This window comes from Lipophrys pholis (genome assembly GCF_963383615.2).
Source record: "Lipophrys pholis genome assembly, chromosome: 2".
Classification (NCBI taxonomy): domain Eukaryota; kingdom Metazoa; phylum Chordata; class Actinopteri; order Blenniiformes; family Blenniidae; genus Lipophrys; species Lipophrys pholis.
The window spans coordinates 7859010-7883062 of NC_137636.1; the positions used below are offsets into that span (position 1 = coordinate 7859010).

The 24053-nt window shown below is 40.9% G+C and overlaps 1 protein-coding gene across 1 annotated transcript in view; it reads right to left on the reverse strand.

Annotated features, from left to right (window-relative positions):
- nhsb (Nance-Horan syndrome b (congenital cataracts and dental anomalies)) overlaps positions 1–24053 on the reverse strand; it is a gene marked incomplete at its 5' end in the record, with an annotated part of 48032 nt that overhangs the window by 1013 nt on the left and 22966 nt on the right. Inside the window, 11 exons of the mRNA XM_080491101.1 lie at positions 100–223; positions 1222–4407; positions 4622–4774; positions 6497–6628; positions 6869–7061; positions 7340–7402; positions 7625–7669; positions 7775–7819; positions 8039–8086; positions 8460–8599; positions 8695–8847. Coding sequence (XP_080347227.1) covers positions 100–223; positions 1222–4407; positions 4622–4774; positions 6497–6628; positions 6869–7061; positions 7340–7402; positions 7625–7669; positions 7775–7819; positions 8039–8086; positions 8460–8599; positions 8695–8847 — 4282 coding nt within the window. The remainder of the gene's footprint in view (positions 1–99; positions 224–1221; positions 4408–4621; positions 4775–6496; positions 6629–6868; positions 7062–7339; positions 7403–7624; positions 7670–7774; positions 7820–8038; positions 8087–8459; positions 8600–8694; positions 8848–24053) is intronic.

The window sequence follows — 24053 nt, forward strand, 5'->3', positions numbered from 1 at the left end:
TTAACAAATAGCAATGGATTTAACTGATTCTGCATTACAATCTGTGGAATAAATAGAAAATGAAACATCATTTGAAACCGAGGGACAAAAGTACAGCACCTGTGTATCATTGCAAACAGGTCTTCAGTAGTTCGGGTCTTGTTGGGTGATGTGATAATGATGTCATCATCCACTTTGGTGTCGTCCATCATTGGCGAGAGCGAATTATCACTAGGTGTGGAATCTGAAGCACACAACATCCATATCACACATCTTCCGGCTTTCTAACCATTGCATGCAAAGTCCTTGAAAAGAACCTTCCTCAAACAGTCCCCCCAAAAGATCCTAACCTTGTATTCTTTTTATTTTTATTCAATCTGCATCCTGCCTTTGACCATAGTTTGTTTGGATTGATGGATGGATGCATTCATACTAAAGACTGAAAGTTGCTGCATTATATTATGTGATATTATTGCATTATACCAGCTGGTATCCAAGTATGGCGAAACACTCATTTACTTAGAATGAAAACCTTAAAAGAGTGAGCCATATCCTAGTGCTACAGAATCGTGTCATTGCTCCAGCTTTGACAATGATAAGATGCTGCTACCAAAGTTAAGCTGTGTTGTGTTTTTGTAAGATGTAGCTTTTTGGTGCTTCGTGCTCACATCATATGCTTGAAAATCTACATATCTCACTGGGGACTTTTATTTACAACATCATTAAAGCCCAGGACTTGCAGCTGATTAAAATTACATTGAAACGGTTGCAGCTATTTGTATAATATGTTGTATTATTGCCAATGCTGCTGGTTAGCCAGTAAATAAATACATAATTTGAAGTTGGTAAGAATTTGCCATTTCCATGAAAAGTAGGGGCATAACAATGCAGAAAGTTGAAAAACATTCCTTAAAAACTTCTCATATAAATCAAGATATTTTTCCCTAAATGTTCATAAGACCATGGACAGAAAGTCTAGACCCCATTCTTTCATTATGATCAAGTTTGTTCTGTAATAAAAAAAACTTTTGGATCAATTATTTCTTGAATATAAATAATTTTTTAAAAATTATATTTCCCCAATAAATAGCATTACTTATAGTCTTCTTGTAACTTGCATTTTTTAATGTTCTTACAATATCCCACAGAAAGCAAACAAGATAATTAAAAATCATGAAAGGCTTCAAGCCCCAATACTCTGTTATTGAACAAGTAGTCAGTTAAATTTAATTAAAAGCCAACCTTTACTGAAGTAATCCTCTGTGTCAGGCGTTGTGGAGTCATCTTTGCTTTCATATGGGTAATGCTGATGGGCACTTCTGGTAGCACCTGATGTCACTTCCTCCTCTTCTTCCTGCTCCTCTTGTCCGAATTTCCTTGCATCGCTGATTAGGTAAGGATGCGATGTCTCCAGAGTGTTACCAGGCACTTTGACAGGACTAGCCCAGGGCCCTGAGTCTAAGTGGGATCCCCCAGCAAACTCATATGCTGGGGGTGGAGGGTGGTCTGATCGCATGCCTCCTCTGTAACATGCAGCCCTCGGTGGCTCTTTCACTGGCTCTTCCTCTTCTTCCTCTTCCTCTTCATCATCATCATCATCCTGGGAAAATGACCGCTCCCCCAAAACCCTAAACTCAGGGTGTGCATGAGTTGAGTGGGTGAGCCCTCTGAACTCTGTGTGGGAGTGGATATGTGTATGTAAATCCACCGGCGAAGGGTGGGGAGCACGTGGCACAGGTCGATGCAGGGGTGAGCTGTCCTCATGATCTGATGATGGGTCCATTCGAGCTCTGAAAGCTGTCATAGCCCAAAATGTTCCAGGTCCATAGCGGTCCTGTCTGAGTAGCAAGCTTTCGTAGGATGGAGGCCCATCAGGGTGGCGGCCAGGGGGAGTAGGTTGTGAATGTTCTGGGGATGAAGTGAAGTCATGACATGGAGGTCTTGGAGGTGGTCTGCGTGGAGGCAGAGGCCTAGTGTTAATAGGAGGGGGAGCCAGAGTAGCACCAATTGGGGGACATTTGGGCCTTGTAGCAGTCTCTGCTGAACATGTTGTTTCCTGGTCTGTTGTGGAAGTGCTCTGTTGATCATTAGACTGGTTAATAGGATGGAGCTGCACTGAGCGAAGAGCAGCTGGTGTAATCACTAGCAGATTTGAGCTGGGAATTGTTGAGGCAGAATTTGAACTTGATGGTGGGTTGCTATTAGTTGCCTCATGAGTCAAAAGTTTTGTTCCAGTGGCTAGAACATTTGCGACTCTGTGTTTGCTGTGGTGAAGTGTGTGCATGTGGTGCGTCCGGTGAGATAGTGTGTGTCTGACATAGCCACCATGGAGAACATTAAGATCAAGTTGGGAAGGTGGAGGTGGAAAGTCTGGGTCTCTTTTATAGCAAGAGGAAATGGAAGCTCCATCTCTGGGGAAGTGCTGCAGGGAAGAGAGAGAAGACTTCCTCTCGGGCACTTTGGGCTTTCTTTTGCCAGTTGAAGGAGATAGTGGTCCTGGGAAGAATGCAGCCGAAGATGATGGCAAGGTTGAGGTTGGAGTCTCTGATTGGCTGGAATAACCACTTGATGGTGATGCAAGGCCAGCCAGCTTCTCTGGTGAGCCAAGTTTGAAGTCTCCAGGAGGGAGAGGTGGACTAGCTGCCCTAATCTCACAGGGCTGAACAGGGGCCTGGGTTTGGGTTTCTGTGGAGGAGGAAGAGCTGTCTGGTGACTTGATACACTCCATGACAGTAGTACCTGTGGCTGTGCTTGAGTTGGACATAGATGTGTACTCACCATTGTTCGACTTCAGCTCATTGTTGTGCAGCCACAGGTCTGCATAGTCAGATTGCACCGCACCTTCATCCTTAAATGAGTGTGTGTCTGCTGAACTAAAGGACATGGGCTCTACTATATCCACGGTTCCACCTAGTCCCATACCCCAAGCTCCCAAAGGCTCTGCCACCAAACAAGATGTTTGTAACGGTTCTGGAGCACCTCCAAGCTCTAGGTCCAGTTCCAGCTTTATATCTGTGGAAGACAAGGTCAGTTCTTGTTCACTAACCATCTTTGGTTGATCCTGATCGGCCTGTGTATCCGTTCCAACGTCAACATAACTTCCGGTCTCCTTCAGTGAAGAGGTCCGTTTGGGTGGTGGAGGCTTGACTTTTGGTTTTCTTAATGGACGACAGGTCCTTCCCAAGGTCATAGTGCCTGATCTGAAGTTGGCTGATCGCTGGGGATAAGCCCCGTGTGTTAGTGGTGCTGCCACAGTGTTGGTCTGAGCACAGTCAGGCCCTGGGTCTGCATAGTTATATGTGTATGTTCTGTAATTTTGATTACAGTCCCCGAAATGCACTGAGGAGGAGTAGAAACCCTCTGTATCAGTTGAGTAATGAGAGCCAATTTCTTTATCTGTGTTGCTGGTCTTATCACTGAAACTAGACTGGTCTTCAAGACTATGTTTAGAGCTGTACTCCTGAGCTAACCCATGGCTCCGGCTCAGGGTGTGGGTTTGGTCAGGGTCCTGGTCAGGATCTGTCTGGTCTTGGTCTGGAGGATATGTCCACTCACCCTCACTAGCTGTACTGACCCCAGCATCATCCAATTGATCTGTGGCTGAGGACGTGAAGGAGCTTGATCTGTGACCCTGTCCCTGGGGTCTGAGGTCAGAATGGTATGAGGGATCCAGGCTGAAGCCCTCATCAATGGCATTGGGGACAGTGTTAAGAGACAGCTCTGAATCACAGTGGGATGAGCCTGTCAGGGGTGGAGAAGAGGGTGGTGGGATGGTTTCAGATGTTTGTGAGGGACAGGTAGAGCTGGAACCACTCCAGTTCCCACTTGATGACTGGTGATCTTCCTTGTGGTCCACGTGGCTGCCTAGGACTCCTGTTGTAGACACTGAGTGAATAGGGCTGCTGAAAGTATCTGAACTGGATGAGATCTCACAACTACCCATGTCAGCCTTGCGCGGTAACCGAGAACGGCCCCTCTCCATCCAGCTATGCTCTGGACTCCCACCTTCACCACCCCCTCGGTCTCTCTCCCCAGATCGCTGCATTCTTTTTAGGCTTCCAAGTTGCAGTGGCTCAGGAGCTGCCTGGTCATCTGTACTCTCTTCTTCGTCCTTCATCAACATCATCTTCATGCGAGGACTAGGGCCAGATGGAATAAAATCCTCCGCTTCATAAGGTGACAACTCTTCATCTTCGTCATCATCGTCATAATTGTCATCATCATCTTCATCACTGTCCATCAGACGCCCACCCTCTCGTGGAAGACTACGCGATCGCAAGCGTCCACCGTGGGTTGCAGCTGTAGTGTAAGTGGAGTCTGACTGGTCACCCAGGGAGGAAATGTTACCCGTTGAATGGGACAGAGAGGCAGGAATTCCCTGATGGCCACGCTGAGCTCTAATACGCCTTCTGGAGGGAGCAGCTGTACCTAAGATAAGAGAAATAATTATTTATATTAGGATCAGGGCAAGACCTAAACAGAAAAAGACAGTTACTAATAACTCCACAAAAGTTTAGAGTGTTATAAAGAAATAAGCCACAAATTAATGGACCGCTGTTAAATGTGAAACATTTTCTTTTCCAATTTACTAACCTTGTTTGTATTTAAAATTTGACTCTAAAGCTGCCTTATATAAACTTACATGCTATGAGGAAATCATCTGTCTGACAGCCAGAATCACGGGTGTGATGAAGGCGACCACTGATTGAGAGGTCTTCTTGACAGAGAGAGAGTTGGTGTGGGTTAGCATGGATAATCACTGTGCGTTCTCTTGCTACGGGTGATTCATCTGAATCTGAAACAAAGACAAAAAGTGTGCCTCTTATTCATCTCCACAATAGAGACGTGATAACAACATATGATGCTTGTATGGCAGGCAAGCCTTATACAGCAAAATTTAAAAGCTATAATAATCTTTTTTGTATAATCCTACAGATAGCTCTTTTTCATGTTAGATCTGTTTGTCTCCTCCTGAAATTGTAAATGATGTACATTTGCTTTTAACCAATGGTCGACTGAATTGTTGAAACTGTATGGATTTGTATCTATAGTTTAAGAAGTTACAGTTGAAGAAGGTACGAGGCCAGGGGGAGCCAACCAGTCAGAGGCCAAAAGCCACAAAAATTACAGCGGTCATATAACGAGCCACATCATACACATGTGGGCTTACAAACAAACTCCCTTTCTCTCACAAACACGAAATGACAAAGTGAAAATACATACATAATATATGATACATTTTCATATGGAATGACAATAGTTAGACAACAGTCGGCAAGTTGTGTATTTACAGCATTAACAGGAATAATTTCACCCCTTCAGCCCACACAAATGCGCAGGGACCATCTGCAAATTGCATAACTGCTACAACAGCAAAGACATATACTACAAACCACATATCACTATCAAATTTAGTGTTGTAGTATGACCAAGTGAAGGCTGCAGCGATTTTGGTGACACTGCAGTGAATATTAGGTTTTTCTTGTGGTATGTGTCTTTGCTTTTGCAGCGGTTTGTAATTTGCAGACAGTCCCTGCGCTCTGGTCACAGCCGGCTGCTCATGGAGAACAATGTTGTTTCTGTTTCTCCAAAGACAAAAACGTTTGACAAAAATGAGCTTGTAGCATATTGCCTGCCTCACACCGATGGGAAAGAGGCAACGTGTGTGTTGATGGCGTTTCATTTAAGAGTAATTGATGCCAGAACTTTACGGAACTGCTCTCAGCAGGTGTAGCTCAACTGTGTCTGGGTCTAATCCACCATTTAACTCTAACTTCTTCACATAACTGCTCCGTGTGACGTATCTGAAGTGTGCATGTATCTGAGTCTTTGTATACTTGCCATTTTATGCTCTATCTAGCCCGACATGCCAAATAGAGTGTAGCAATGGCTGTGGAGTGTGTTCACACTGTCCGGAGGGGATCAGCTCAGAAGATTATGAACATTACTTCCCGGGACTTAATTTCTACATTTAGTGTAGTTATACCTATAGTTCTGTTAATTTATCAGCCTCCGTTATTGTTCCTTTATTGTCCCGTCGTTATTCACTTGTTCAGGCAGGTTTTGTGTTAAACTGTGTGACAATGTGAGTGAGAGGATTGTTGGGGTCTATAATGGTGCTGCTGTGCACTGAGTGATGCATTTGAGTACGAATTAGGAAAATCCAAACACTGAGTTTCACATTAGAACTATTTATAGGTGGAAGAGCCGCACTGCCATGGTTTCAGTTATTGGATCAAAGCTGCGGATTTGCCACCCCTGTACTCAAGTGATGAGTTACTATTACTCGTACTTTTTTAGTGCGTTTTTTAATGTCTGCCAAACTAATCTGTTTACTTATGATCTTTGAAAATTATTTCACCAACTCATTGGTGTATTGGTAAGGTGCGCCAGGCAATTGATCTTAGAAATTATAGTCAGGATAAAATAAAAACACGATTAAAAAAAAGCTGAACTTAATCATTAATAATACCAATGTAGTAAAACATGTTTTCAAGAAATGTGGTTGATAGTATACCCATGTCCTGTTGCACTCTTTTGGGTATTCCTGTGATAGTCTTCCTCCTCCTCAGCTTCCTTCTCCTCTGAAGAACTGACTGAGAGTGAACCAGAGAGCAGCGAGCACTTGCTTCCCTGTCAAACCCCACTCCTGAACATATAATAGAGAAGCCATAATGCACATTAAAAGCCACATAATTTGAGTGTTAATATACAGCATCTACAGATCCACATGGGGAATATACAGTACGTAGTTATGATTGTTGACAGTCTAGAAGCGATAACAGATTTATCGATAGTAACTCTTTGAATACTTGTCAATACTGTTGCCTCACAATCAGGAGAAATGAGTCATGTACCATCCATTTCTGCTCCTCATTTCTTGGCTCACCTGTGACATTAATGGGGATGATGCAGGACGAGATGGCATTACTATCACCAGACGCCTTCTGGTTTGATGGTGGGACATTTTCCTTTGACCAGTTTGTCTGTTTATCCTGGGTGGCGGGGGCACTGGGGGCGGAGGCCTTGGCTCTATTGCCTCCCAAGGCTTCACCATCTTCACTTTCCCCTGTCGAGGTAGCCTAGAAGAAAAAGACAGATATTGTCGATGTCTAATGGACAGTAGGTCTTCATGCAGTCTTACAGTTTTAATTAATTAATTCATATTACAAGTTTTTAAGACATATTAGTTTTGTTTTTACCATTCTCCGAACATAAGCTTATATTGGCAAAACATCCATATCTAGTGCAGAGGAAAGTTCATGAGGGAAAATAGTACAAAATAATGGAAAACAACTAAACTGAAACTTATGTAACTAGAGGATAAACAAAAAGATGAAACCACACAAAGGCTTGGTACCTTTCTGTTCCATGGAATGAAGATGCAACCTTCAATAGGGTGAAGTGAGTAAAAGCACTCAAACTATAAACACAAAATCCAACAAAGGAAAATTATAAAAACAAGACGATGTGAGTACATCAAAAGACTCAACAGTTCAAAATAAAAAAAAAAGTATAAACGTGGCAGATGAATGAAAGAGACAAAGCACAGCTTTTTTGGGACTTTCCTAAAAAAATTCTTCTACATTGCTCAAATATTAAACAGTAGATGTTTGCAACAGTTCATAGTGTTGTTTTATTTTACCTTTCTTTGGATCGTCTGAACATCTGCTTCTCTCCCTTGCCTCTCCTATAAGCGGGAAAAAAAACAAAACAGGTACAGGCAAAGTTAGTGCTCTACCAATGAAAATATGATCAAATTCTGTTTTCTGCCTCTGTTCTTGAATTTTCTTACTTTTTTCTGTACCGTCTGAATCTCAGTTTCTCTCACAGTCCTCTCCTTCATGAGTTTCAAAGAAAGAGAAGATTCCAGTTAAGAAAAAAAAAGAAGAAAACTCTTCGACATACTCTGAAAGCATACCAATGTGCAGTAAACAATTTCCAATACAATGAAATGATTTAAACACATTTTGCGGCTGCTGTATACACAGAGACTTGTTAGAAAAACGGTACAGGAGGTGTTCATTGTTAATTTACAGAGACAAATGTTTTGCTTTACCTTCCTCGGTTGATAGTCTAACTCTCGCTCTCTTTCCGCTCTCTCTTGCTGCATGTCAACAAAAGAATGGTATATAGTGTCAGTTGATTCAAACACGGTAATAACAATCATTGTAAAAATCTTCATATTAAAAAAACTACTGAAAATACAAATAAGAAATATGCAAACAGTCAGTCCATCCATCCATCCATCCATCCATCCATCCATCCATCCATCCATCCATCCAGCCTTAACGAATAGGCCTATTTAGAGCCATGCGACTGTTTTGTGTTGTTTTTTTTTAGGATTTAAACTTTAGCATTGAAGATGACATTGGAATTTGCTTTGATTACCAGATTTCTCGTATCAAGGAAGACATCTGTATATAAATGAATAGATATATATTACTTCGTAATGCAATTTCAAAGTGGGTTATTCTCACCGCTCGTGCCAGGCGGCTCCTCTGTTGCCTGCGGATGGTGTGTGGGGAAGGGAACGTGGGCATGGGGGGCGCCACTGAGATAGAGATGGTCACCCTGTTTCTCTCCCGGCTCGTGGATCGCTGCTGGCACTGTTGCTCGTCTGCGAAAACCCCGAGCGAACACATGAAAATTGACAAACCATAAAATGTGTGCAAGATGTACAAGAGCCGTGTTGTCTGGATTGGCTTGTGTCACCTCGGTGTAGTGCTCTGAGGCTGAGCTGAGCGCTCCTGTGCAGCTCCTCCAGACATGGTGGTCGGGTACAGGGATGAAAAACGTTGTGTTGCTGGTGCCATGGAGCCTGATAGTGAGCTGACAGCTTGCTCTCTATATCCAGATTTGACACCGCTAACAAGAGAGAGGAGAGAGAGAGAGAGAATAGGTTAAAGGCAGTCTCAGTAATATATATTTTTTTCAAATAAGATACTCTTGACTGGGGACCTTAAGAGTTAGGCATTTAAAAATTGTCTCTACGTTAGATGATTTCATATTATTTACCACGTACCATCAGGGAGAAGTCCGATTGTTCCCAAACTCATTGTAATATTGTAACATAAGCCTGGCCTAAATTCATAAAAGTTACTGCTCTCCAGATGAGTTTACAGTGAATACGATAGTTATTACTTAGTTACTTTACATTCTAGTTAATATTTAGTAAATACACTGCCACACTCAGCTGCTTTTTCCAAAATGTTCAGTCAGAAGGGAATAGGGTCATTTGTGTCTATGTACCAGTCACAGCTGGTATAAAGATTTCACAAACATATCGGTGTAAATGAAGGCTGTCACAAAATGGAGAGTATTGGTTATCAAACAGGTTAGAGAGTGCTTCGAGAGATGAAAATGGAGAGTAAATGCTGCTATTATTGAAAAATGAATGTTAAAATACCTCAAGTCACAAACCAAGTCTTATGTGTTTCTTCCCATCGGTGGGGCTGGATAAAAGCAGTTTGCCCTCAAGCTTGCATTGGCTTGAATACATCCTCCTAAAGCCCTTCAGCGCTGTCCTCACCACACTTTTAGAACACTGACCCATTCAGAGAAATATTTATCTTTTTTACCAGGTTCAAAGACAATACTAGTTTAGAGTAACAGAGTTGTTTTGCCACCTGAATCTGCAGCCAAAAGCACAACTCAGCTGTGATTTCATTTATGTGGGTTTCTAATGTATTTGCAAGTAACTGCAACTGCAACTGAAAATCTTTTGTCATTTTACACTTCCTGTGCAGATTGGCTTGTTGCTCTTGTCTTCTAAATTATATTGAAAACCCTCTGTGTGCCTAGCAAGTTAAGCAATAGCGCTTTCAACGTTTCCATTAGTTCAGCTGGAGTGTAAAGCACCTTACTTTTTCCAACAATGTGCGTTAATAGCATCGGTCGCAGTTAAAACATACATTAAAACATGCATTAAATCTACATTCTAAACAGATCCAGAACAGGTTTCACATTTAGCCAACATTTTTTACTTTGGTACTTCACTGAAACCTGTCAACACGAACCAATGATGAATGGATAACGAATGAACTATGCATCCATATTTTCCTTTTCTATATCTCCTTATACTACTTTGGTTTGTGTTCAGCTGAATATTGGAGAGGCAGGGTAAACTGTGCACAGCTCTCCAATCCATCACAGGGCAAACACAGAGAGACTGACAACTACACACTCAGACAAGTTTAAAATCACAAATTAATATTACACACATGGTTTTGTACTGTGGGATTGCCCTAAAGTACCTGTAGAAAACCCATCCACACAAGCATGCAGAAACAAAATTAAAAATGGCTAGAAATGTATTTAATAAGATCACAACACACAGTCTTCATTGTACTGTGCTTACAAAACATGAGCCTTTGCTGGAACCCACCAGCAGGTGGCAGCTAAATCCACCCCAGAAACACTGCATGCACCAGCAGATCATTGTATGTATTTTAAGGCGCTTCATTGTTAATAGCATGGAAATGTATTATTATTAGAAATCACATTAATCTGTTTTTTTATAACTGTTGTATAGTTCATTACAAAGAGTGACAGTACGACTGGTATTATCCACCCCTTTTACTTGCCCTCAGAGACTTTTTAGCTGTATTTATGAATCCTGTTCCCCCTGTTTTAACTTCAAATTCAAAATGCTATTGTATCCTTGAAAGCTACGCTGGACATCAGTAGCCAGGGAACCTTTCATTGCTTGTCATGGCTGGCATTTGCCTGCAATTAAATCACTGAGCTCACATCAGCCATTTTATCCAGAGGGTTAAAGAAGCACCCAGAGCCAGCTCATTTACACTAAACAAACAATTATTTATACAGCTTTCTGCTGTATAGACAGTCATATGCAGATGGAGTGATGTTAATGTTTAGTTTGTCACGCCTTTCATTCATAGAGATGACAGAATTGTGTGCACGGCAGTGGAAGAAGAATTAGGCCTCAGTGTGGTCATTATATTGGCTTAAATCTAAAAGCTGAAATGATGAACTCTATAAAGGTGTTGTGACTGCCTTGTGCCTCAAAGAAAACGATTTGTAAAGCTTTTATGATTCATAGAGGGACAGATGAGGAGAAAATATGTGTTCAGCACAAAGAAGGGTCCTCCTTGCAGACCTGCTTGCTGACCTAGTTGTTGTGACACAGTTTAATTACTGTTGCATGCTCCCTGCTGTTTTATCAGAATTGTTTGTACTCATCTCTATATGCATGTGTATCTACAGACGAATATGTAAAAATGCTGTGCTTTGAACGCTTATATGTTCTTATACCAAAGTTTCAAATCAAACCTTTAAGATCAGAGTTAGTCCCTCGCCCTATTTCTAAAGAAAATATGTCATTTTTTAATTGTAAATGTGTATTTGTGGTACAACAATGTCATAGTTATCAGTGCTTTAAATGGAAATTAGAGTGTTTAAAGACAAACACTGCTCCTTTGGTCAGCAAATGTGATTCTTTAATGTCCAAGTAACTGTTTTCTATTCCCTTGTGTTCAACTTTGGAACTGGAGCCAATCACAGTTGATCATGTGTGAAAGCAGAACACACCTCGGACTGGACACTAGTCCATCACAGGGGAAACACACATTCACACAAATACAGTCACCCGTTAAACACCTACACATGTTTTTGTATGATTGTTAAAACCAGAGAACTCAGAACTAGCCACACACTCAGGGAGAATGGGCAAACTTCACATAGTACTCCACTATGCTTCACTATTATTATATAAAAGTTTCTCTGAAATGCTGATGGCTCCAAACAGTTCTAACAAATCATTTGGAGAATTTCCTTGAGATGTAACTAAAATCCAATACATTGGTGCTAAGCCCGCCTCACTAAACAAATATTATATACAATATTAATAATTTAGTATAATCAATATAATGATTCCTTCTTGGGCACTTGGCCCAATACCTCAGAAGTGTGTTACCTGGCAGCGACTCAAATGGCCCAGAAAAGTCTCAGTGAAACATGGACACCACTGAGTTGACTTCAGACTTGACGCAGATAACCTCCGAACTGGCGATCAGCAGAATTTAACTGAATGACAGATGTTCTGTTGAGTTTCATCTCTCCACCTTCTTGTCCATCATTCCAGTCAATTATAGCGAAGGGGTAACCATTTCACACGTCTAAGGTGTCATCCCCATTATTAGCCACTCTATTCCTCCATCGCTTGTCTGCTGCTGCCATTAGTGTCTGAACTAGTGTCTGTTCTAAGTGTGTGGTTCTACATTTTTGTACATGCACAGTGATGTGGTGGTTAGCAGTCTCACCTCATAGTGAGAAAGGTCCCACTTTGCACCTGTTTCTCAGTGTTTGGCCTGTAAATGGACTGGCGACCTGTCCACTGTGTATTCGTCTATAGTCAGCTGGGATCGGCTCCTCTACAACGTGGCCGTAAGTTGGTATCTTTATGTTGACACTTTATTGTCAACAGAGAGACCAAATTAAAATGTGTTCTTTCATGTTTGCGCCTTATGAATGACAATAAAGCTGAATCTGAATCTGTTTTCCCCCTCATGATATTTGTAGGTGCAGAGTCTGCAGCTTTCAGCTTCATCAGCAGGAAAGGCACGCAGCGCCAGTAATGACACCCGCAGAGAAGGAGGTCAGTAAAAAAAAAAAAGATAGACACGCAAAAACCATAATGTTATGCAAGTGCGTAATGCTACGAAGGTCCAAAAATACTCGAGGAAAAATGATTCACGGGTTACACAGAGTGTCGTTCCTTTCACATTTTTTTTCTTTCTTTTTTTTTACTTTTACTGGATAGTGGGAAGAAATCTTATTTTCCTAAAGTCTGATATCAACAATGAATTAAATAATAATCGCAGTTTGAATAGTGTCTCACCACAAAGCCTTCAGCTGCTTACAACTGCCGATGTAAACTTATGCCAGATCACAACATAATGTACAGACAACTACAACCGAGACCCATGTAACTAGTAATCTGTATCATGGAGCAACAGTAAATTCTCAGACCTTTCTGAGTAACTGCTTGTTGGCTCGGTGCGAGGCTTGCAGGAGGATGTTTTTTATATATTTTTTTGGGTTCAAGCTGAGGATCTTCCTCCTTCCTTTTTGCAGGTGCTCGATTAATGCAGCAGAGCTGGTGCAGATTTAAGAATTCAAAGAGAGCTTTGAGATGCCAATGAAGGGGTTCTTTGTAATAGCGCTGTCAGGCTACTCTTCCCATTTATGTCTTGAAAATAGAGGGATAAATGGATTGATGGATTAATCGGTAAACAAAAGCGCTTTCTGTGGACAGTTTACCTCACATTATAAAGACACTAAAATCTGCTTAATTGAAACTGAATATGCACGCACGAGAATAGAAAATGTGCTTGTAAATTACTAATTTGCAGTCTGTACATCAAATTAGCTCTTCAGTCAGCCAACAGGAGTGTTCTAACTTTGGAGGAACCTGGACCTTGAAGGCACTTTAAACCCTTTATATGATCATAGAAGTATGAATTCATAGGTTATGAGACTCATGATATTAGTCAGTTGAGCTCAGTTGGGAATCAAACCGTCAAACCTTTTTTATTTCCATGGGGAGCATCTGCACCTACGTGTTACCTACCATGACCACTTGACTATCAATTCATCATGAAAGTTTTTTCTTCCTCTGAAGCCCCAGAATTATGGGATTGATTATTAGAAGAAGATAATATTGTCAGTGTTTACATCTGAGATGTACAGCTGGTAAATTACTGAAGCGTTAAAGTATTTTTTACACATCACTTCAGAGCCATTGTTACCTTTATTTTTTCCACATACAATGTTAAAAAAGAGCCATGTCAACAAAAACTACGAAGAAGATCAGATTCAGACACCTTCGCATGGCAATGAGGACACCAACTTTTCCAGCAGTATGAATAAATGTTTGTCTTCTTCTTCCCCCTTTTTTACTCGCAGTCCAGATGTGAGTGAATGTAAGTCATTAGTAGAGAATGTATTAGGGTGTAACTGGGTCATTCGGCACACTCCCTATGGTGGGAGCTGCAGAATCTTGTCATAGTAGACAGCTGTTATATAAGTAACACTCGCTGGCCAGTTCTGCAGAATAAAAAACTGTTTGCACAGTTTGTGAGGGTACAACAGCTCATGCAGTGCACCACTTCATCTCTTTATCGGTGGTAACAAAGTGTGATCCAGTCACAGAAACAACACAAACTTCATTCAAGCTCTAAATCATAATACAGGAACTCAAAAAGTATAATAGAATCAAACCTTATTCAGTTGTTTCCATCTAAGTATCCTCAAAGTTATTACACAATGACTGTGTCATTTAATAAATTAATGGTCTCATTATGACTCATGATCACATAGTCTTCTTGTTGTTTGGATTATTTGGTATATTATTTGGTGGAGAAAATAAAAAAGTCATACCTATATTTTGTTTGAGTTTGGGAAGACCTTAAAATAATCAATCACTTGTGACAAGTTTGCACTGTGAAATGAAAAAAATGAATCTAAAGATGATTTGGCCATGGCTGTACATTGTGAAACCCTGTACTCCCCAAAACATTACTCAACGCAAACTGTGACATCACAGTAAAAAAAAAAATTGTTAATTAATTAACCAAACTGCAACTTACTGCAAACACAGCCTGAATCTAATGAGAGATGTCTGACATAAGCAAACAAATTCCGACAGTTTGTGAAAGATGAGTAATTTCAGCATGAGCACAGCGACACTACAGTCAGATCACTACACTAATGTACAGACAATGAGACAGTGGATAAAAGCTTTTGAACTACACACTGATGCTGCTGACGGTACCTTTGGATTGGGCAGGGACGCAGCCTAAACCAAGACAAGCCAAAGCCATGTCCGGCAGCTGTCTGCTCTCTTGTCTCGCTTATCTTCTTTTCTCTTTTCCTCTACCGCTCCTGCTTTCCCCCCGCAGACTCCCGGTCATGAGTTACGCCACCTCATTTGCTCCTGCAGACCTTCCTGAAACATTCCTGTGCAAGTCCAACATCCGGACTAACAACATCTGCAGACACAGACCCTTCCCCTTCCCCCTCCACCTCCTCACCCACCCACCTGCTGTCTCCCCCCCACCTCCCTCCACTGCCGCTCTCTCTCCTCCCTTCAGATGACCCAACACGTCACCAAAACTGAAACATCTCCGCTTTGACCACAGGATATGTGGATGCTTGACTTTGGCCAGGCTCAAGAGCCACATCACTCACGAGGAATAACACACCTACGCTTAGTCACTGGCTCTCCTGCCTGTCTATTTCCTCTACTATTCACCCCTGTCTGCCTGTGTCAAATGGTAGGATCCTGCCTGAGCGTGGCCTGTCCCTGACAGTAATCTCTTTATGATGCAGTAATGTGTGGAGGGGGGGGGGGGGGGGGGGGTCAGCCACAAAGTATTAATGTATTAATCCACCACATGCTGAGAATATGTATCCTTCTATTGCTACCATCAAAGAGTAATGATCTATGAGTGGGTTTGTGTTGATTGTCATATTATATATTGTTGTTTTGATTATTATTATTACTTAATGGTGGTTAATTTCACCAGTACGGTAAATGACGTGGCATTCATCCACCATCCTGAACGAGGAAAGCAAATGAACCCACCTGTCATTCAGTGTCCTCAAGGAAACTTTGTATTAGTGGTTCATACTGGCTGTGAGGAGTCAACATCCCCATGTGGTTACAAAATAAACAGCATGAAGCACACGCACACACACACACAGTCAGACAGAGAGAGTGTATGAGCACCCTGCCCGGTAATCTGCTGTAATCTGGCGCTCTGGCAGTTCTCTGACTTGGGGTAGAGCTGGTGGAGCTGGCAGTCTGCTCGAGGAGCTTTCAGCCTCCCCATCATTCCCGGGAACGACACAAACACACAGAGCGCACACATTCATCTCCGCCACGTGTCTGCGCACGCTCCACTGCAGCGGTCAGCAGCACAATGAGGAGAAAAACAAGGCTGTGAATATTAAATGTACAGACGTTACTTGCGGCTCGCCTCACTTATTTACAGCAGATTTCCTAAACAAGGCTGCTGGGACTTCTTTAATAGCATGCTGTCCCTGGGGTTGTTTGTCAGCAGTGGTATTGAGTGATCTATGAAGCGTCAGTGCCAGATTGCAGACCTTTCAACCGCATATTAACTGCTTCGTAACCTGAGCTTCTTGGATAGGACCCTAATGGCTCATCCAGACTGAGGAGATTAGGCCAAATCACTTTACCAGTGTCATCTTTTAAATCACTTAAAGCACACTTTACAGACTTGTTTATTATGTGGGGGTCCTTACTCATTTTATGTTTTATTAACGATCTGATGCCTTATGACAGTAGAGCTGGTGACAAACACAATGTCATAATTCTACGTTTGTTTGTTTGTTTGTTTGTTCTGACAAAATGAATAAATCCTTTTTCTCCTATTTCTTTTTCACATCAACTCTTCACAGCTGCACACCTGCACTATTGTTCACCCCCCCCCCCCCCCTTTCCTCTTCATCCTCCTCAATCCCTCTATTATGCCCCTCTGACCTGCACAACATCCATGCCACAATAATTGCATGCACGTTTCTATTATGCCGTGAGACCTGTCTCAAATGGTAGAGGCCCGGCACATCAGCTGACAAAACAAGCAATAGTCTTGTTTATAGCACCCGCCACGTCACAGCGAATCCAACGAGCCAGAGAAACTATCAACAACATAACAGCAAGTTAAATGTTCAAGGGATTATTTCCTGGTTCTGCATTTGCAGTTTGCTCAATTTTAATAGACTGCATTGAAAGGGCTCCTGCGCTGCCCCTTAGTGGCACAACATGAACACTGCATGGACCATGCAAGAAGTAAAATCCACATCAATTAAAAAGTGGGTGTGTTTGTGAGCGCTGTCGTATTTTAATTGTAGTTTCTGATATCAAGCGTGAATTATATGCAACACTGATGATATAACCAAACAGTCGGCGGTGCAGCTGGGAATACTTTAATAAAACAAGTGGGATAAATAGTCTCATAAACAGTACACCTTAATACACCAAATATGATATTTTCTTCTCATAAACAACACAGTTTTTGAAAGTTTGTCAATAAACTGGGGTGCGGTGATAAAGAAAAACCCATATATTCTCATTATTGATCCAAGAGAATTGTTTTGTGATGTGTGAAACACCCATCTTTTCGGAAAAACAATGATATACTGTATATGAATTTTAACACCTTTTAGGCTCACAATGTAGTATGTTTTATCTTTTGTTTGAATTGTTATTTTTAACTAAACTTATCCATTGCAAAAGCACCCAAAAAGTTTGTTCCCTGGTAATTTTAAGTTGTTTTCATAAACAAACTTTATGAGCAGTTGCTTTGAGATTATGTGTTTCAAAATCTATATTTCTGAAAACAAAAACAAGAAACTGAAGCTCAAAAATATTAACAATCAAATTCCAGAATGATATTCTGTAGACACAATTACTGAGATGAGCAGCAGCAGGATATCGATGTTTAATCATCTCATGTAGTTGTAGAGCCTCAGCAGTTCACTCAACATTATTTGTGAGCTTCTTTATTTCCCCTTATTAATATTGCAGGATTGTTCCTGAAGAGGCAGTGATCAGGAAATATGATATTCAGACAATAACCAGATAGAAAATGGTTTGAATTTGATTTGTTTGCGCAGTTGCATTCCTTGTTCCTTGTGTCTTTGTCTAAACAGCATCTCAGTCTGAAAGAAATGTGCCAAAGAAAAGTGTTTGGATTTCATTTAAATGTTATATGTCGTAGGTGAAATGCTCAAAAATGTCTTTACGTGAATGACACATTGGCTAGAATGTAGTTGCTGTTGTTTAGCAGTGATTATCATTCCTGCTCCAGGCGTACCACTGACCTGCATGTTTTTAGACATTTTATTTAATTTGCTTAACTTGTTTGACACAGAGAGATATCGGAAGCGAAAAGGCCAAAAAATACTCATCCAATACCTCTCCAGGACTGTCAATGTTTATCACTGACATGTCTCTGAAATAATGTTTTTAAAGCATGTAAAGCACTTTGTGCTACAGCGGTATGAAAAGTGCTATATAAATAAAGTTTGATTTGAGTTGATGACCTTTTTGGCATCTATATTAAACAATATAATGCACCTATTTTACACCAAATCACTGAAAGAGGTATAGTTTGCATCATTAAAAAAATCACTGAGAGAGGTATAATTTGCATCATTAAAAAAATGTTATATCATTAACAAGCAAAGTGCTAATTATATGTTCTATACTTAAAAAAAAAAAAGAGAAGTAGGAAGATCATTCAGTCTTATAAAATTAACACTTTTTTAGGACGCAATCAGTTAGATTTGTTTGACTTTGACTAAGTTTTTCAGTTTATATCTAAGAAACTTTAAATATATTCAAACGTATGGAGGGAACAGTGAATTTCTTCATTATTTTTAATTTTTTCAATAATGACACATACTTTATAGACCAAATATAGATTTTTCCTATCTTTCCGCAGTAAAACAGATGTAGAAACATGACGAGCAAACACCACTGTAGTTATCCTGTGAGTAGAAGGCAACACTTTCACTTGTATAGTGAATAAATGGAGGGTTCCCAGTAGCAATCAAATCAATAGAAACCTGTCACCAGAATATTTTAGTTTTGCTAACTACTTTTTAAATCTGATTTTGATAGAAGTGAATTTTTTTATTTTATTTTTTTAAAGCTCGTGGACATAGTGACTGAATAAATTTGTAGAAGATTTATCAACTATGCAGACATTTTCTTCCTCAAGATTGGGTGAATATTTGACTTAAAGTCATCATGTAACCAGACGTTGATGCTTTAACAATGTTTGACTCTGTGGCTGCTGCATATGTTACGAGGAAAAGCAAAGAGTTTACTATCTCACCTTTTCATTTGATAACTTGTACAGCGCAGTCAAACATACTCCGACCACGATTAGTGTGCGTGTGTGTGTGTGTGTGTGTGTGTGTGTGTGTGTGTGTGTGTGTGTGTGTGTGTGTGTGTGTGTGTGTGTGTGTGTGTGTGTGTGTGTGTGTGTGTGTGTGTGTGTGTGTGTGTGTGTGTGTGTGTGAATGTATCTGCCATGTTGGTGGAATGGCACAAGACAAGCCATCGCCCATGTTATTTTTAACTGTGTGTCTCCATGGAAACCGGCACATATTCTGGGAGGGGGTGATCTCCCGCTGAGTGTGTGTTGACGAAGACTCCTACCCATGGTCATGGTGTGAATGGGCGTGTGTCTGTGTCCATGGGTGTACATGATTGTCGGTTCGAGTCCACCGATTGATTTGATTTTGAATCGACTTTATCTGCTAACCATCCCTAAAGAAGTGTGTTGTTTTAAAATGAGTGTTACTTTTCTGAGCATTGTATCACATTGGAGTGTGTGGGAGAGAGTGAGAGAGACAGTGACATGTATGGAGGGAGAGCCGGAGATGGGGAGAGGGAGGGGTGAAGGGCTTCTGAGGCAACTGAGGAAACACCGGCATGATGTACCTGACGACAGGAGGGGGTCTGCTGCAGCTATGATAACCTGAAATAACCCAAGCTGTGCACTGAGTTCAGTGAATAAACAGATTTCACCTGTCTTGTCTTCCATATGCAGCTGAACTGTATCTCACCTAGGTAAACCAGGTATTAGTGCCTGAAAGTTTACTTTAAAAAAAACCACCACATTCAGACCATCATATGAGAATAATTTGTAGTGAAAACCTTCATTGCTAACTTCATTAATAAAGAAAGAGTAAACCTATCAGGGATTTTTTTTGGTCTTGAGTGCCTGACATCATCAATTATAAATCCTGGTTTCCTATTACTTAGAATCAGCGGATCAATGAGTGCACGGTGACTAAGACTCTTCCTCTGTTCTCTGCCTTGTGGAGGAGGCTTAAGTTGGGTGAGGACATTCTTCTATAGCGTTAGAAGCCATCCAACAGTTATCAACGGAGCCAACGTAGTTGTTTCTATGGAAACAACTTAAAGATTAAAGCTGTGAAGAGCTGTGCCAGAGTGATTCCCATAATGCCTTGTGCCTGAGGATCTCAGGGAAAGAGAGCGAGAGGAGAGAGAAAGACTGACGGAGTGAGAAACAGAGTGTGTGTGTGTGTGTGTGTGTGTGTGTGTGTGTGTGTGTGTGTGTGTGTGTGTGTGTGTGTGTGTGTGTGTGTGTGTGTGTGTGTGTGTGTGTGTGTGTGTGTGTGTGTGTGTGTGTGTGTGTGTGTGTGTGTGTGTGTGTGTGTGTGTGTGTGTGTGTGTGTGTGTGTGTGTGTGTGCGTGTGTGTGCGTGTTAGCAGAGTTTTTGCAGTCTTGGTCATGTGAGCTGTCAGTCAAAAGTGGAGATTTGTAGTGTGGCACCTTTAGAGCTTACACACCACTGGCAAGCACTCTTGCAGGAACTTATTTTTCTGGCATAGGAAGGCACTGACTACATTTACTCTCTGGAAACTTACCCTGAACCATAATCGACTGTCGACACTTGGCCTGACATAAACCATAAACTAACGCTTACTTAAAACCTCTAATATCTGATTGCTTCCTTTTTTTGGCCCTCTTCTGTATCGCCTCATCCAGCACCGCTGGAGCCAAAAGGGGAAAACACCAGCTTTTACGGAACATTCTAAAATAGGAGATACTGTATTTTTCTTTTGTTCACTACTTTAAAACCATGACTTTAATCACATACATACAACCAGGCACACATACACAGCATTCCTTACCAAATGCACGATTATGTTCACCAGTTATTTATCATCTTGGTCAGCCTCCTGTTGATGCTGGGCCAGAAGTGTACGACAGGATTTTCAATGAAATCAGCAGCCAAATATTGTTTCGAGCCCAATTGGTGGCAACCAAATCAGCCAATTTTCTATATTAGGCGAAGCAAAAAACTGAATCTTGCCTTCGGAGTCAAGATTAGCTACAGATGCTGACAATATTTTTTTGAGGGTAATCACCATTGTTTCTTTTTTCAGTGTTATAGAACACATTGTGTCTGAGACATTAACATACAGTTTGGCTGTTAGTCCTTTGTGTTGTTTAGTGTATTACATTTAATCATATCAACGTTGTCCTTTGTGCACACTCATGCACAATTGTCATTTGATGATTTAGATGTGGACAAAAACTATTTGGCAGAAGAAAAGCAACATGGTGATAATGCTTCTTGTAATGTTTTCTGTGTGCTACCAGTGGCTTTGTAAGGTGTCGTTTTCTTAGAGATGAGCACCACACTGAGATTTTCTAGTTTGATGTCTCAAGTGTGTCCCTTAAACTTTGTGTGTCTCTTGTCCTGTAGTCTGTGCTTTCTTCTCTCTGTACTGTACTGTTTTAATTCTACTACTTTTAGTTTAATTTAAAGTCCTTTGAGGTGATTATGTCATGATTTTGCCCAGTCCATCACTGGAAAAAGCGAGACAGCCACAAATACTCTCACCCAAGGAAATTTAGGCTCATCAAATAACCTCACATAGAGATTCTTTCGACTGTGAGAAGAAACCACATCGTTATTTGTTGTCGCAAGAAATACGGTGTGTATTAGGATCCTATTGAAGTCTCTCATCACAATATTACAACTATACCTGATCAGAAATGCTGCTGAACTACAAGGCACTTTGCATTGTGCAATATTCCAAGCAGATCTTTAATGGTTGTGATCACAGCATCTCTGGGCAAAGAAAATACTGACATATGATCTTCTTAGAATTTTAACAGTGACCATCCTTACATCTAGAAAACCCACATTGAGACATTTAAAAAGTCAGAGCATAACGTGAGTGGATTCACCATTCTGGAAAAGTGAACTTCTGTACAAAAATTATTGGACGTCATTGAGTGAAAAATTACAAACCTACAACCTAATTTCTCATGTTTTATCTTATAGGTATTATCTTTTTTTTTAAATTAATTAATTCATTAATTTATTTATTTTTCACAAAATGGTGGTGTTTCAAACTACTTGGTAAAACAGTGTCATTCCTCAAAATAGAGTATTAGTAGTGGGACCCATGACAACAAAGTGCATGGCCCTAACCCTGACCCTTACTGTCAACTTAGTCCTAGAGACACACTTTAAGCAACATGTAAGACATGGTGAATCTATTGTGGTCCGACAGTTCGGATCCCTCTCAGAGTTTGGTTCAGGACCCCAAAAGTGTAGTTCGTTCTTGGGTTTAAACCCTACAAAGTGATAAGGAGAGCAAAACAAAGCCCCCCCCCCAAACACACACACACACACACACACACACACACACACACACACACACACACACACACACACACACACACACACACACACACACACACACGCACACACACACACCTGGAATAGCATCACTGTCGCCAACTGGAAGTGTTTTCTTTACTCTGTGTCCTTTCATTGGAACATCTATTTGCATCTTTTCCTCTTTTGGATTTAATGTATGTACCTCCTCCCCATGTCCTCCTCTCTCTCTCTCTCCCCTCCCCCTCCCTCTGGGTGATGCCAGTGCTGTTGTCAGGCTGGAGCTGAAAGCAGCCAATCGTGTGGCTCTGTGCTGAGGAGCTCTGGGGTGATGTTAGGCAGTTTCATGCTCATACGATGAGCTTTGCCAAATGTAGGTCATGCTTCTCCTCTCCCCCTCTCTCTCTCTCTCTCTCTCTCTCTCTCTCTCTCTCTCTCTCTCTCTCTCTCTCTCCCCCACTTTTAAACACACTCACACATAAACCTCTTCACCCCTTCACAGATGCATACATACACAGAAAATAGATAAAGAACGTGTATTTTTGCCACACAAGTGCACACACAGCACCAGTCACACAAAAGTGTACACACACACACACACACACACACACACACACACACACACACACACACACACACACACACACACACACACACACACACAGCCTCACAAGGCGGGGTGACACTGCTCAGTGCGTAACGCTCTCTGCTGTTTGGTAACAACCTGGTAGATCAGTTCCCCACAGGATGGACGGCTCATGAGATGTTGGGATCCTTACTCCTCCGCAGCCAATATTTCCACTCATGATAAAAAATTTATTACAGAGTAAAATCACACCATGAAACAAAAAAAACTAACAAAAAATAAATAAATAAAATCTACTCCTGCGTTCTCTTGAACTCTTGTTGAACCTCCTCGGTCTGTGCTGCAGTATAGCACAAGCAGAATTTTGATGTGAGCAGCAACAAAGGGAGACAGGAGATTATACTATATATAGACGATAAATTGGATGTCTATACTTACCAGCTTGAATAGGATTAGAAAATAATGCAACAAATGTATGGTTTACTGAAGAGTGGTAAGCACTGGGAAGCTATAATGAGGTCTTGAGCTGAAGTTTTCTCAGTGAACTGGACTCACTTTTTATTTGGGTCTGTACTAACAAGTATATAAATGAAATGTAATCAAATCATATCCGAATGAATTATAGAATACTGTATATCTAAAACTGCTTTTCATGACATTATCAACCCCATTATCAATTATATGGATGGATGGATGGATGGATGGCTGGAAGTACTCCCATAAATAGTCTATGAAACCCTGGTGGTACAATGGTGATCATCAACTTTTTTAACCCCACAAGGTGCCAATAGTTCAGAGTTTTCATTTTCGCTGATAACGCAGCACGTTTCAACAGTAAATCTGTGTCTAAAAAATCATCGCAAGATCTTGGCATCATACCTCCAACTAAAAGAATTCCTAATTCTTTTACTTTCAGTCATTTAACACAAGGCTGTTCAGCACAAATCTTTTTAATACTCAAGTAAAGGCTTGTGACTTATGTAAAAGTTCTGCTTTCAGAATCTAGCTTCCATTAAAGTACGTGGCATTATTATCAAAAGTATTCTGCATGTGATCATTATATGTTCAATAATGTCACATATAATAATGTGACATTATTGAACATATAATAATTACATCAACCTGTATGGACTGTTTTGCTAATTAATACTTATTTATTAGTTCAGGCTGTCTCTTGCAGTAGGACTGGTGTCTTTTAAAGGGTCATAGATAAATAATAAAATAGGAAAAACTGAAAAAGCCAAACAGATATTTGTCTTTGT